The sequence below is a fragment of the Zeus faber genome (assembly GCF_960531495.2).
Source record: "Zeus faber genome assembly, chromosome: 2".
Lineage (NCBI taxonomy): Eukaryota > Metazoa > Chordata > Actinopteri > Zeiformes > Zeidae > Zeus > Zeus faber.
In genome coordinates this window covers 35,658,190-35,671,738 of record NC_137189.1, presented here as the reverse complement: position 1 = coordinate 35,671,738, position 13,549 = coordinate 35,658,190, and the positions used below count along the sequence as shown (strand labels likewise).

The 13,549-nt window shown below is 48.2% G+C and overlaps 2 protein-coding genes across 2 annotated transcripts; one reads left to right on the top strand and one right to left on the bottom strand.

Annotated features, from left to right (window-relative positions):
- Positions 1–104: 104 nt before the first annotated feature.
- LOC307247783 (septin-11-like) lies at positions 105–6,125 on the bottom strand (the record flags this gene model as incomplete). The annotated part of the gene is made up of 9 exons (XM_080023905.1): positions 105–260; positions 819–951; positions 1,191–1,359; positions 1,440–1,536; positions 1,936–2,097; positions 3,591–3,777; positions 4,464–4,659; positions 4,973–5,090; positions 6,054–6,125. The coding sequence occupies 9 exons, from the start codon at positions 6,123–6,125 to the stop codon at positions 105–107; spliced, it is 1,290 nt and encodes a 429-aa protein (XP_079880031.1).
- A 961-nt stretch (positions 6,126–7,086) lies between these two features.
- LOC307247782 (ankyrin repeat domain-containing protein SOWAHC-like) lies at positions 7,087–10,063 on the top strand (the record flags this gene model as incomplete). The annotated part of the gene is made up of 2 exons (XM_080023904.1): positions 7,087–7,257; positions 7,459–10,063. The coding sequence occupies 2 exons, from the start codon at positions 7,087–7,089 to the stop codon at positions 8,881–8,883; spliced, it is 1,596 nt and encodes a 531-aa protein (XP_079880030.1). The 3' UTR covers positions 8,884–10,063.
- Between the last annotated feature and the right edge of the window lie 3,486 nt (positions 10,064–13,549).

Below are 13,549 nucleotides of genomic sequence, written 5' to 3'. Positions count from 1 at the left end.
TTATTTTTTTGCTGGCACAAAATTCAATGAAGAGAAAAGACCCTGTTTAAACATAGCTGTCATTTTAGTGTGTGTGTGTGTGTGTGTGTGTGTGCGTGTGCCCCCTACTTCTTGCGGTCCTTGTCCTTGAGGTTTTGCAGCAGCTCGACCTTCTTGTTGTGGAAGGCGTGGATCTCCTCCTCCAGGTGCTTGCTCCTCTCCGCCAGTTTGCTGTTCCTCTCCTGGTACATCCGCTTCAGCTGCTCAAACTTGTTATGGAGCTGCACCCAAAAAGGAATACTTAAAACTCCCAACCTCTTCTGACTCGCGGCCCACGTCCGACCACGAGCGACAAAGAGAAATATAATGAAATTCGTGTGTCGATGTTTTTTTTTTTTTTTTACTTGAAATCGTGATATTTTGCAGCCCACTTGCAATGCCCTAACTGACCGCTAGGGGGCAGCAGCGTATAAGTTGAAAGTGAAGGAGCAACAGTGGGAATGGCCTTATTCTGTTCCTTTCCAGCCTTCAATTGGAATTGTTACCCATTCACTATGGCAAAACAACGCCACACACCCAATGACAAGGGTGTGTGTCCTTTCTACAAATATTCCCACCTTTGATATGTATGGCTATGGCCAAGTCTTGTTCCTCCACTACGGTAAGTGAAGACACAAATCAAGGCCACGCCCCCGGTCAGTTGAAGGGTGCAAAGGAACTCAAGTCTAGGATAACCAAAACCCTAAACGACGTCCAGTCTCACGTCGCCCAGCCCGAGCTCCGCTCACGCGTCATCACACGCGGCCGACTCGGCGACGCGTCGCACTCAGTTTGCTCACCATCTCCTCTGAATCCCTCATTTCTTTCTCCTTTTCCCTCACACGCCTGACAAAGGACTGCTTCAGCTCCTCCTCTTTTCGCTGGAGCTCACCCTTGAACTCCAGCTGCTTGTTTTCATAGGTCAACTGGAAGCTGAGGACGAATGTGCAGAGTCTTTAAAATACGTTTTCTTGTAAATAATTTGAATAGGAAGACTTGAAAGCAGCCTGCCCGACATTGACTCCGCTTCACGCCACATGGGCTGCATCCGTCCGGTTAGAAACACAGGCCTTGCTCTGTAACGTTATTTCATTAGGGCCTCGCCTGTTACGTTTTGACGATCCAAAACGACGACTGTCGTTTGCCGCGCCGCACCCCGGGCGTTCCCTCACCTGGCCGGCTTGCTCTCGGGGTCTGTGTCTTTGAAGCCTATCTCCCCCAGCTTGCCGCGGCGGTACTGCTCGTAGTGGCGGGTGTGCGTCAGCTCGCACAGGTCCTCCATGTTGTTGCTGATGAGCATGTCGCGCAGCTTCACGAAGTCGCAGTGATCCTCGTTCTCCACTGGACGCCGAGAAACACAAACATCAAACACCTGTTTTCCACCCCCCGTCACCAGGGCTAAATTTGAGGGCGGTCGTCACCTTGCACCACGCCCCAAGGGTACTGCCGCGCTTTCATCATCGAGTTCCCGATCTTCACCTCGTCCATGCTCCCCACCACGGCAAAGGGCAGGAGGCCCTGGAGGAGAGGTCAGAGCGGAGGGTGGGAGGAAGTCTTTGCCGACCGAGTTGTTTTTGGTAATCGTTCAGGGTTTTCATCCAAAACGGGCACTAACTGCATAATGAACTGACCTCCCATTTTAAAGCAGAAGGATTTGATAACAAAACTTGATTCATAATTAACAGCTTCAATGAAATCGCTGCCCTGTGAGATCTGAGATCGATAAATGTTGAAGTATTATGAGTAGTATGCTACTGAGGTGAGGCTACCAACAAGGACATCGTTGCTCTCTATTTAATAAGCTCCTGTAAAGTTCCTTACTCAATTGACTACGATACAGAACGTTCGACTAGACAGCAAATAAGGTTTAACGCCGTTTTCACGACTGCACCAATCACTCATTAATTCCGCACTCACATCCATGTCAGGGTTCTGGGCGGACTCGGTCTCGTCTTCCATGGGAAACTGGTAGATCTGGATGCCCTTTCTGACCAGCTCGCTCATGATCTTCGTCTTGAACTTCTGGAGCTCACTCTTCAGAATGGTGTCCGCCTTGGCAATGACTGGTATGATGTTCACCTTGGAGGAGAAGGCACACTTCAACATGACGTGAATTGCGGGGGGGGGCTGATGGATAGATAGCTGAGCCGACTATATCAATGATGCTGCCAAACCCCATCAAATAAATATAGAGATGCTTTCATGGTCCACTACCGACTTAAAAACAGGGTGTGACCTACTGACCGCTTCAGTTCAGCTGTTGGTATTGAGCGGACGGAAGCTGATTGGCTTGTGACAGAGAGAGACTCTCTGTTAAACCAAATATCATTGGCTTAAAATCGAATTGTTCCCGGCGTGCGAGGCTGTGGCAGTAAACACCCGGCAGAATAGAATGCTGTCGCAGTAACATGTTACCATGAGAACAGGTACTTACAGCTAAACCTGACTTTGTTGTTTTTTTTCCAGGTCAGCGACTGCTAAAGGACCGTTATGCAGTGAATATTGAAAACAAGTGAGCATGGTCTCACAGGGCAAAACATATGACTTGCCATCCAAATATTTATCAATAGGGCTGGGTATTTGGATTCAAGTCAATTTTGATACAACGGATATAAAAAAAAAACTTCATAGAACAAATACAGATACAGAAATTATATTTAAATTCTTGTTTTGTAAACAAGAAAACTGCTTAATTTTGTGGAACTTTTTTTATTAAAGATGTAAAATATTTGAGATACTTAGTAAATTCTGAAGAAGTAAATTCTATATAATTTACTTTAATATTGATTTAAATACTAAGTAGTAAATCCTATAGAAAAAAAAAACCTATTATTCGAGCAGTGTTTGAAAATATTTGACGAAATTTGGGACACCCACAGTTGCACAGTATTTAAGGAGAAAATGGTTGCATAACTTCCAAAGTATTGCTATTCCTAATTGCTTGATTTTCTTAACTGATTAAGAAATCGCAAATTTGTTCTTCAACTACCCAAGCCCCTTATTTGATCAAAATTATTTATTTTGGTATTTTGTTGTTGAGCAGACAGCTGACCAACAGCAGACACTACACAGAGGTTAACTGAAAAGGCACTACCACGTCTCAACCAGGAAGAATCCCCACTCTACAAGCGGCAATGACAGCCCTTACACATGTCTCTTTTCCCAGGGAACGTTTGGTGAACCATCAAAGCAACCCGATGGGAGCAGCTCCTTCAGGTGCAGCGGACTTGACTTGTGTGTGTGTGTGTGTGTGTGTGTATATGTGTGCGTGTGTGCTAGATATTGCTATCAAAATTAAACCTGGAGCTCTAGGAGTACGACAAATCCATGCACCGCTATAGGAGGATATTTTCATTTCAAGATGTTCCATTGACGGAAGATAATCTGTGACATTGATTTATTGCCAGCTCCGTCTACACCCACACCGGTTTATCAGACACGGTCCAAGCTCGATTTTCACAAGGTGTCAAAGATTAACTGCATCCAACCAAGAGTAAAACCTGCACCCACAATCCACCAGGGGCCGTTTCCGAGGTGGTAAGTGTGTTGGTGCGTGCCGTTGGCCGCATCACCTTGCTGTCCAGCTTCTTCATGGTCACCAGGTCCAGGGATTTAACGGAGCGTCCCGAGGGGGCGATGAAGTAGAGGCAGGCGTGGACACGCGAGTCGTGGTAGCTGGCCATGCAGCGTTGGATCCTCAGCTCCTCCTCCAGGTAGGACTGGAACTGGCCTTCGATGTAGCTCACGATGTGCTGGTGGCTGGACGCAGCGCAGGGGGGGTTGCAAGAAAGGTTGCAAGAAAGAAAAATTATTAGGGCCTTCATTGATTTCTGTACAGACTGCTACTGTAGAAATCGTCGGGCTGATGAGACTTATGCAAATTAGATAAGATAACATTTTATTTGTGCAAGGGTGGAAAATTCAGGGATGTCTGTCGTTAAACCTAACCTATTTAAAAAAATTCCAGTGAACAAAATAAGTACCATTGTTCCTGATAAAGTTCGTATGGTTATGGATCATACTTTAAGATGTGAATGTGAATTAAATGGTTGACATGGTGCAGGAAGATTGGCCCATCTTTGTTTTTTTGGAAGGTTAACATGGTTATGAGAGAAATAGTTTAGTTGACAATTATCCTGCAAATAAAGATGAGAAACAATTAAATTATTTTCCCTTGTTTTATGCCACTATCATAGTATAATCTTAGGATAGAGTAATACATGTCGAGCTCTTGTAGAAGAGCTATTTATTGACATTGTACATACAAATGGGACATTTCCCAGAATTGACCAAAACGCGGTCGGATGAAAGATCTAATTCTGATAGCGGACTATAAAGACACATGCACGCTTCCTGAATAAGAGCCGGTGTATACCGGACCGCTTGCACGTATCACAGCCAGATTAATGTATTCAGGTTCAGCCATCATCATCATGCTCAGATACCTCCCGTGCTTGTTCATCTGATCTCCGAAGCCCACCGTTTGGATGATGGTGAGCTTCAGGTGCACGTCGCCCTGATGCAGGTTGTGCGTCTTGACCGAAAGCGTCACACTGTGCTCAAAGTGGGACGACGGGGGGTTCTCAAAGCGCTTATTGAAGAGCGTCGCCATCAGGGTGGATTTGCCAATGCCAGTTTCCCCTGTGCAATTTTGGACGGAGGTAGAGTCAGTGGAATTGGGACAGGGACAGGGTTGGACACAACAGGAGTCAGGACGCAGGCTGCAGGTCCGTGAGTTGTGTCAAGTGACACTTTATTTATAAAGCGCATTTCAGACCAGGGCAGCACAATGTGCTTTACAAAGAAATGCAATCAAATAAATAAATAAAATTAAAATTAAAATTAAAAACAAAAAAACATAGCTGTCAGCTGGTCATTCCAAAGGAAATGCCCCTGAAACAGCAGCAACAAAAGCAACTACAACCGCAGGAGCAACAGGTATGAGAATACTTACCGATGCAGAGGATGTTGAAACAGAACCCGCAGCGCCTTGATCTGGTGACCAGTTGGTAAGGGAGGCTTTCAAAGCCGACATGACCCGAAACCTCCAGGCCACGGGGATCCGCTTCGTCCTGTAATAAACGCAGATCGGCGGATGAGCGACACACAACTCCAACCACACGATATTGCCTCAGTCGTTCCTCAACGTGAGGCCGGGGGAAACCCCTGGGGGTCCTCGAGGACCTAATACACAGTTCAAGTCGACAATTTATTTACAAGACGTCCGTGCCGTTAAGGAACCCTACAATAATGACCGTTTTGACCTTTTATTTAGACCTTCCACAATAAGTTTGAAAGTTAAACTGACTTCTGGGTGGCTCACTACAAGACTCAATACAAGATTTGTTTGTAGTGAGCCAATCTTTTAGAAATGACACAGAGTTGGGAGTCACTTTGGCAAAAGTACATTTTTGACTCAAACTGAAAATATATCTAAGCAGGAAGGAAAAGACCATGGCACTTGACATAATTCATATTGAGCGTGATTTATGCTTATACAATACAAACAGAATTACACAATGTACACAGTGCAATTTATAGATATGCAAACTTGCACAATTTCCTACTTTTGACAGTGAATTGTTGATGTAGGGGTTTATTATTAATTGTGGTTTTTCTTTTGGCTTATTGTGGGTTGCCAATTGTTTTCTTTTGTTTTAGCTACTTTGAAGTTCTATTGTACGTTGCCTGTTTTTCTATTTTGGTCAATTTTAGGGTTTAATGCACATGGACATTTTACTTTATTAGAACTTTATCATCGTTGCAGATTGTTGTTTTTTTTTTTTTTTTTGACGTGAGCTGCTGTAACGTATCCAACCTAGACGGACGTTTCAATTATTTACAGAATTATGACAGAATTCAGTTCAACGGCTTTCCGGGGCCCGCAGCTTGCACTCGTCCGCCGAAATAACTCGTTCGGACAATTAAACGCTTTCTCGGGCGAACGCCATTCGCGGCGGTGCGAGCCTGTGGACTAAATCCGAGCCGCCCCACACGCCACCGTCTCCGCTCGGGGCGAGGCTGCGACGGAGTACCGCGCCGTGCTGGTCCTTCTGCCGCAGCGGCGTGTCGTCGTCTGTTTTTTTTCTTTTGGCAGCTTCCATCATTTTGTGTTGCATCAGCGCCGCCGCCCCTTCGGCTCTGTCCTCACTCCGGCTACTGTCCCGGGAGGCGCCCGTCCCCCGCCCATATACGGACGGAGCCTCCCTGGCTCCAACATGGCACCGCCTGCGTCACAGTCACCTGGGGCGACTGTGACGTGGAAGAGGGCGGGGGGGGGGGGGGGTCATCGTGGAGCGTGTAATCGACGTTACACAAAATAAACACGCGTCACGTCCGCGTCTGTGTTTAATGCCCGCGACGAGTGTGACCCCCTCACCCAGGACCCATTTTAATGGCAGGTGAGACCGCGGTCGTCGTCCCCCGGGCAGGCCGTACGTAGCAGCTTCGGCTTTTTATGCCTCGGCTCCAATATGGCGCCTTACGCGTCACACGTGTGCACGGTTGCTAGGAGGCGGAGAACCCGGTGGCGGAGGCGGGAGACGGAAGGTTCCACCCGTTTCGAGATTAGTTTCCACTGTTAGGAAAAAAAAAAAAAAAAAAAGTCGTTCGACTACGAACGACGGGACGGGTGAGAAGGGGAGAGAGTTGAATCTGAGCGGCCCCGGTCGGACGCTAAAAGTCTTGCACCGCGGAGTGGCGGAGCGAAGTTCCCGACTCTCCGGACACGAAACGACCGACTCGTCCGCCGCGGTGCTTCTCGACCCGCCGAGTCCTCTCGAAAGGTTCGTTCGCGACGAGCGAGTCGTTGGCGGATCTCGCACCCACTAAGTGTGAATACACTGGGATGAAGTTCGCCCCGGCACTTGCTGCTGCTCCACCACCACCACCACCACCACCACCACCACCACTCTTTCGAACCAACTCGATAGTTTAGGTGGAGAATATGGACGCGCGGACACGTCGACGTCAACATGAGACTACTATCGCCGTCATAAAAGCGACCGCGTAACAGCCCCCCCCCCCCTCCCAAGGAACATATCAATGGATGAATTGACTCCGAACGCAATGGCGACGGAGTGCAGCAGAGACGCGGTCCGGCGGGTGCTGGCGGAGGGGGGCGGCCGAGTCAAACACGCGGATTTAATGGACCACTTCAAGCCGCTGTTTCCGGAGGAGCGCGAACGGCGGGCGGCCGCGCGGGACGCCTTCAAGAGGTGCGTGGACGACGTCGCGTTGGTGAAGGTTGAAGACGGAGTTAAGTTCGTCTGCCTGAGGAAGAAGGAGAAGAAGAAGAAGAAGGAGGAGGAGAAGAAGAAGAAGGAGGAGGAGGAGAAGGAGGAGGAGGAGGAGGAGCGAGAACCCGCGCGCGCCAACGAGGCTGCGGGTGAGCCGCGCGACGTCTCGCCCGGCTCAGCTTCCGGAAGTGACGTCGCACAGGTACGCGCCCCACCGGGAACTGATCCGCCCGAGGCGAGATCCGACTCCGGGGGAGTGGCGGCGGAGGAGGAGGAGGTGGAGGTGGAGCGGCAGCACCAGCGTCCTGCTTTTAAACGCCCGGCGGAGGACGTTTCGGAGGAGCCCGAGTTTGACATGGGAAACACCAGAAGCTCTGACACCAGGAAGAGCGCGGGCGGTGAGGCGTGCGTCCAGGAGGGCGCGGCCGACATTCCCCGCATAGCTGTGATCGAAGCCTCGCCCCTCCCCGTGGACGCCGACGCGTCCTCGTTCCCCATACCGGGACGGCAAGGTAACCTGGCGGGGGGAGGCCCAGGGAGCAGGCTTGAACCCGCAGATCCCACCAGCCTGGGGGAACGCGAGTCGGTCCCAACTGTGGGAGCGGTAGCCGGACGCCAGACCGCCGGAGGATCCCAGCGTAGCGTCGGGGCCGATCAGACGGAAGGCGGGCCGGGCGAGGCCGTCTTGGACCCGAATGGTTTGTCGGAGGGAGAGGAGGGCGGCACCCCCAGGGCCAGCCGCCGAAACTTCATTGAGCACATGATGAACAGCTCGCCCCAGGTGAGGCGCAGGATGGGGCTGCGGAACTCGGTTCACCTGGCCCCCAGGCAGCGAGATTCGTTCCGAAGCGACGGCGACTCCGCCTCCCTGGCGTCCTCCAACCCGGACGAGGCGGCCTTCACGCTGCACCCGCTGGAGCACGAGTGGATGATGTGCGCCTCGGACGGGGAGTGGGACAGCCTCCGCCGTCTCCTCGCCAGCGAGCCCACCCTCATCCAGAAGAGGGACTTTGTCACCGGCTTCACCTGCCTGCACTGGGCCGCCAAGCAGGGCAAACCCGAGCTGCTGGCGCTGATCGTCAATTTCGCCAAGTGCCACGCCGTGCCCGTCGATGTGGATGCCCGGTCCAGCGCCGGCTACACGCCCCTCCACCTGGCGACCATGCACAATCACATGGAGGTGGTGAAACTCCTGGTGGGGGCGTACAACGCAGACGTGGAGATAAGGGACTACAGCGGGAAAAAGGCCTGCCAGTACCTTGCCAACGGCGCCGCGGTGGACATCCGGGACATCATCGGGGCGTACGGGGACTCCGACTCGGAGAACACGGACAGCGAGGACATGGGCCGCTGGAGGCTCTCCAAGGTCCTCCAGACCAACCTGAGGCCGCTCAGGCTCCTCGGCCACAGCGAGGGAAACTGCGCCGACGGGGCGGAGTGCGTCCGTCCCAGACAGAAGCCGCTCAGGAGGAAGTCGTCCCTGAGCAGGATGAAGCCCAAACTCCAGAAGATCCGCTTCCGGGCGTCGCAGATCGTCCACAGCGCGTCCTTCGGGGAGTCGGATGAGCCCGGGGGCGCTTTGGAAAGCTCGCTTAGATCTAGACCGAAAACTTACTTTTTTGGCTGAGCTCACCTCACCAAATGTCTGGGATGTATTCATTGATTTAACGCTGGTGGGCCATGTTACTACTACTGCGCTGGGGGCTGCTGGATTAACGACGTCAGTATTACAAAACCTTTGAACCGTTAGCGAGGCCTAATCAACCCTTTAGATGTACTTTTGAATCATCTCGTTTATGATCCCTAATTACCTAAAAACTCCGGCCCCTTTATTCAAGCAAGTTGTGCAAGCAGACGCTAAAGCCTCTTTCCTCCAAGTCGGGGTAATCTGGATCACCACGGGCAGATTTGGGTGTCACGAGAGTGCAGGCAGGGGCCAAGTGCACAGCGTTAAGCAGGGTTCTGCTTCTCTTCCTAGCTCTCGGCCACGAATAAAATCCCCTGAACCGGTAAAACTTGCTGCCGCCAGTCATTTCGTGATCGGATTTACTGGAATATTTTGGTTCCTTTAAACAACAACAACAGGTCTCTTAAGGGCTGGTTTACTCTGTGAATGGGGAAACGAAATTCCTCTCGCTCCTCCGATGGGTTAGTTTGGCATCGGGCTCCGTTCTTCCTCGGCACGGCTTTGAATGAGCCACGGCTCTGAGGAGGAGGGGGGACGTGTGGCCCTGTCATCATGGTTCTGGTTTTGCTGCGTTGCACCCTCAAGTTTCAACCTCAAACGAAACTGTAGAGCATTTTTAGACTTTGCACCTCCCCCGTCCCGTGTTTACACTGCAAGTTTTGCCAAGTCACGCATCTGAACAACGTCCTGAACTAATCCAAACGATTTATCCAAACACTAATGGTCATCTTTTTTATGATTTTTGCTGTTCAATTTAAATGGGATATATGTACTTATACAACTTTTCAATCAAAGCATCCTTTTCCTTCTAGAAATTGATGCAGCACTTAAACGTACTCATCGTATGCTGAAAACTCTGTATATACGTCTTATCACTTATTCTTTAAGTCTGTATAGTTGAGCTTTTTTATTTGCACAGTGTATGTCTGACAAAAAATAGATGGCTTATTTTTTCTATATCGCAATCTACACATTTAAACGAATGGTTGTTTATATTGTTAATTTTACTTTACGCAAGTGTAGGGATCCATTTGGAAGGGTGTAGTTTGTGTTACCTGTGAGCGTTACAGGAGCCAGCGACAATACTTTACTTGCTAAATAAATAACACTGTTACAGCATTTGTTTACAGTCCTGTGTCCGACTCTCATTTCCTAACTAAATGGTGTAAAATAAAGAATCCCCAATTTCAAACCACAAAAAGAAAAAAAAAAAACAAAGGTAATTAATTTAGGCTGTTTTATGGGACAAAAGTCGGGTGGTGCAACTGCCAGGATGTTAGAAGTTATTTATCAGAGGTTAAAAGTGCAGTAAAATCATTTTCACCATAACATTCCTGAACCTTTATGAATTAAAAAAAATAGCAGAGGATGATTTTAAATACATATGCATAAAAATAAACGATCCGAAAATGAGGCAAGGTTGTGCAGCCATCATTCCCTGTAATGTACAATATTACTTTTAAGGCATTTAAAGAGATGAACTCCCCAAGTGGAAAAAAAATGCTTTTATTTTTATATTACAGTATTATTGGCCATTTTGATATAATGAATAATTATTATATAATTACATTATTATTGAATTATGAAATTTTGCTAAATTTGTTCTAGACATTAAAACAGGGAAAAGTCCTAATATTAAGCAGAAAGTAGATTTATATTCTATAATAATATATATAAGTATAGTATATTTATATATTTACGGTTGTAGTGCCTGACATTCTGAGTGGCTCATAGAAAACAAGTCATGATGAACGGATGAATGGTTAATCGATGGGATGACCGAAGGACACATACATTCATACTGTTCATACATACATTCATATTGTACATACATACTGTACATACATAGTCATACTGTACATACATACATACATACAGTACTTTGACAAATAAACCTCTTGAATCTACATACATATAGTCAAACTGTATGTACATACATATGTAATACATACTGTACATAAATGCATACTATACATAGTCATACTGTACATATAGATATGCATACAGTCATACTGTACATGTAGATACATACTGTACATACATACATTCATATTGTACATACATACTGTACATACATAGTCTTACTGTACATACATACTGTGACGAATAAACCTCTTGAATCTTGAATCTACATACATGTAGTCAAACTGTACATACATATGTAATACATACTGTACATAAATACATACTATACATAGTCATACTGTACATATAGATACATACTGTACAAACATACACACAGGTGGGGAGGGAGGTTCCCTCCTTTATTAGATGGCATATGAATTATGAATATAAACATGAAGACGCAGTACTCACCTCCTCAGGTGTTGACATATGTAGTGCTCCTTTCCTTCACAGAGGCACTGAAACACCTTCCCTCACCCAAAAAAACAACATATTTCATCAAGATGATCATCCACTGCCAACTGTGAGAAATGTGGCAAATAATCCCACGACTGCGGGTTGCAACCAAGCTGCTGTGTTCACCCCACTCCGAGGACGCTACGTCCTCAAAAGAAAACATCCCAAATGACCCCTTCTTTTGATTTTTCCTGAGGTAGAAAACAGAAAGATGAACCGTGTGAAGAAACGGGGGGGACGACGCAAAGTTCACGGGAAATGGTTTTAAGAGCGCCCGTTCATTTGAATTTTTGGGGCAGACGGGGGGGGGGTTCATCTAAATCAGGACTAAACTCCAGAATAAAAAAATGCCTCTATGAGACATTGCTCGATTTTATTTAAGATGAATTAGTCCTAGACTAAGGTTGTTAAGGACCATTCAGCTCCTTCGGTCTGGTTTTGGTGCTGGTCTCAGATCGACCTGGTCCCCCTGGAGGCCACGCCCATTCATCTACGGATAAACCTGCCTCTGGCCAGCTTCACTTTAAGCCTTCACTTAGACCGAGATTAGCTCTAATCTTCCTTCTAAAAATGTTTTAACCCAGACTAGGGCAAGTCTGAGACTATTTTACACCGTGACTAAGAAAGGCCATTTCAATAAATCCAGATTCAACGTGTGATTTAGCCTAAAGTAAGGCCTAATCTGTGTCCGTGAAGCTGCCCCCTCGTGTGTTGTGGCACGTGGGGGCAGAAACATCATGGATCATCTGCAGCCAGAGGAAGCACAAAGGATGGGATTCGGTGCACGCCGGCAACTCCTGGCTGGTGTTTTTACACACACACACACACACACACACACACACACACACACACACACACACACACACACACACACACACACACACACACACGTCACCATGACACGCGTCCATTTCTTATCGGCCTTTAAGAGAGTTTGATAATGCCTGGCGGCAGTTGCAGAGTTTCAAGGCGATCTTGGTCCATGTCCTTGACTAAGCATTTGGACGATTTACATGATTGGAAATATCTTCTGTTAGGTCATCGTTTTTTTCCCCACCTTCACCAAATGACTAAACCTCTCTCTCTCACTCACACACACACACACACAAATATATAGTCTAACATATCACCGACAATACATGTTTTGAGCGTAAATGTCACTCGATTAAAGTAGTCGGTGGCAAAGTCAGTGACAAGGCGACTACCTTAGATCTAGGATTTGTGCCGTGCGAGCTTTGGGGAAGCCTCCGGAGGCGCCTGAATTTAATGTTTTTCTTTGTGAATGATCAGATCCCGAGCCCCCGTATTCTCCTCAGGGAGGGGAAAAAAAGGAAAGTAATCTGTGTGTGCACAAGCTGGCGGCTATCGCCCATCATGGCAGATTGCCCGGTGAATGAATGTTTGCCGTGGAATAATAAGATTCGCCCCGACGGGATGCGGCCTTCAACCCCCGTCAAGGGCGGCTCGGCGCGGTGTTGATTTACACCGTCCTTATCGCCGCTGTGTCACGTAATCGATCCGAGATGAAAGCGGCGCGGCGCGCCACCGTGAAGGCCAACGGTTATTTCTCACAAGGGCACTCTAGGTTGTTGGTGTTTCCAGGGGGACGGACCCTGGGGGGAGGGGGGTGGACGTGTCGCTGTCTGAGCCCGTCCGCGATGAGTCGAACGCGACGTCAGGCGGATGATTAAGGAGGCGACGAGGAGAACTGGCGAACCTGGTTCTGACCCGGCATTCTCCCGGCGGTCGAAGTTTTTGGCCGGACGAGGCACCAATTGTGCTGATGTCTCCACTCGCAGAGGCTTCGCCCCGCCGTCACAAATGATGAATCTATCCGTCCCCGGGATTATAGCCTCCACACTACATCCTATTTGTCCTTCGAGGAATTTGTTCTGAAGTATCCGTAGGGGAGGGGCACGCGCTGATTTTATTGAGAATACGTAAGATTTGTCCAGGTAATACCTCAGAGACATGCCGCCTCACATGCCTCAAACTGAAATACACATTAAAGTGTCTTCATAAAAAGGGAATACAGGAGGGAAATGTACACGGTGTAATAATGTGGAAATCCCAGTGACATTCACATTTTGACGTGAATCTCACAGGGCCGCGTGCTTAGTGTCTATATTCGACTTCCCGGGCCGGACGAAAAATTGAACTTACCGCAACAATTCCAAACCCGATGTCATGGATTCATTTGAACCTCTGAACCTTTCCCGGCTAGTGGGCGGCGTTGACCGGTTCA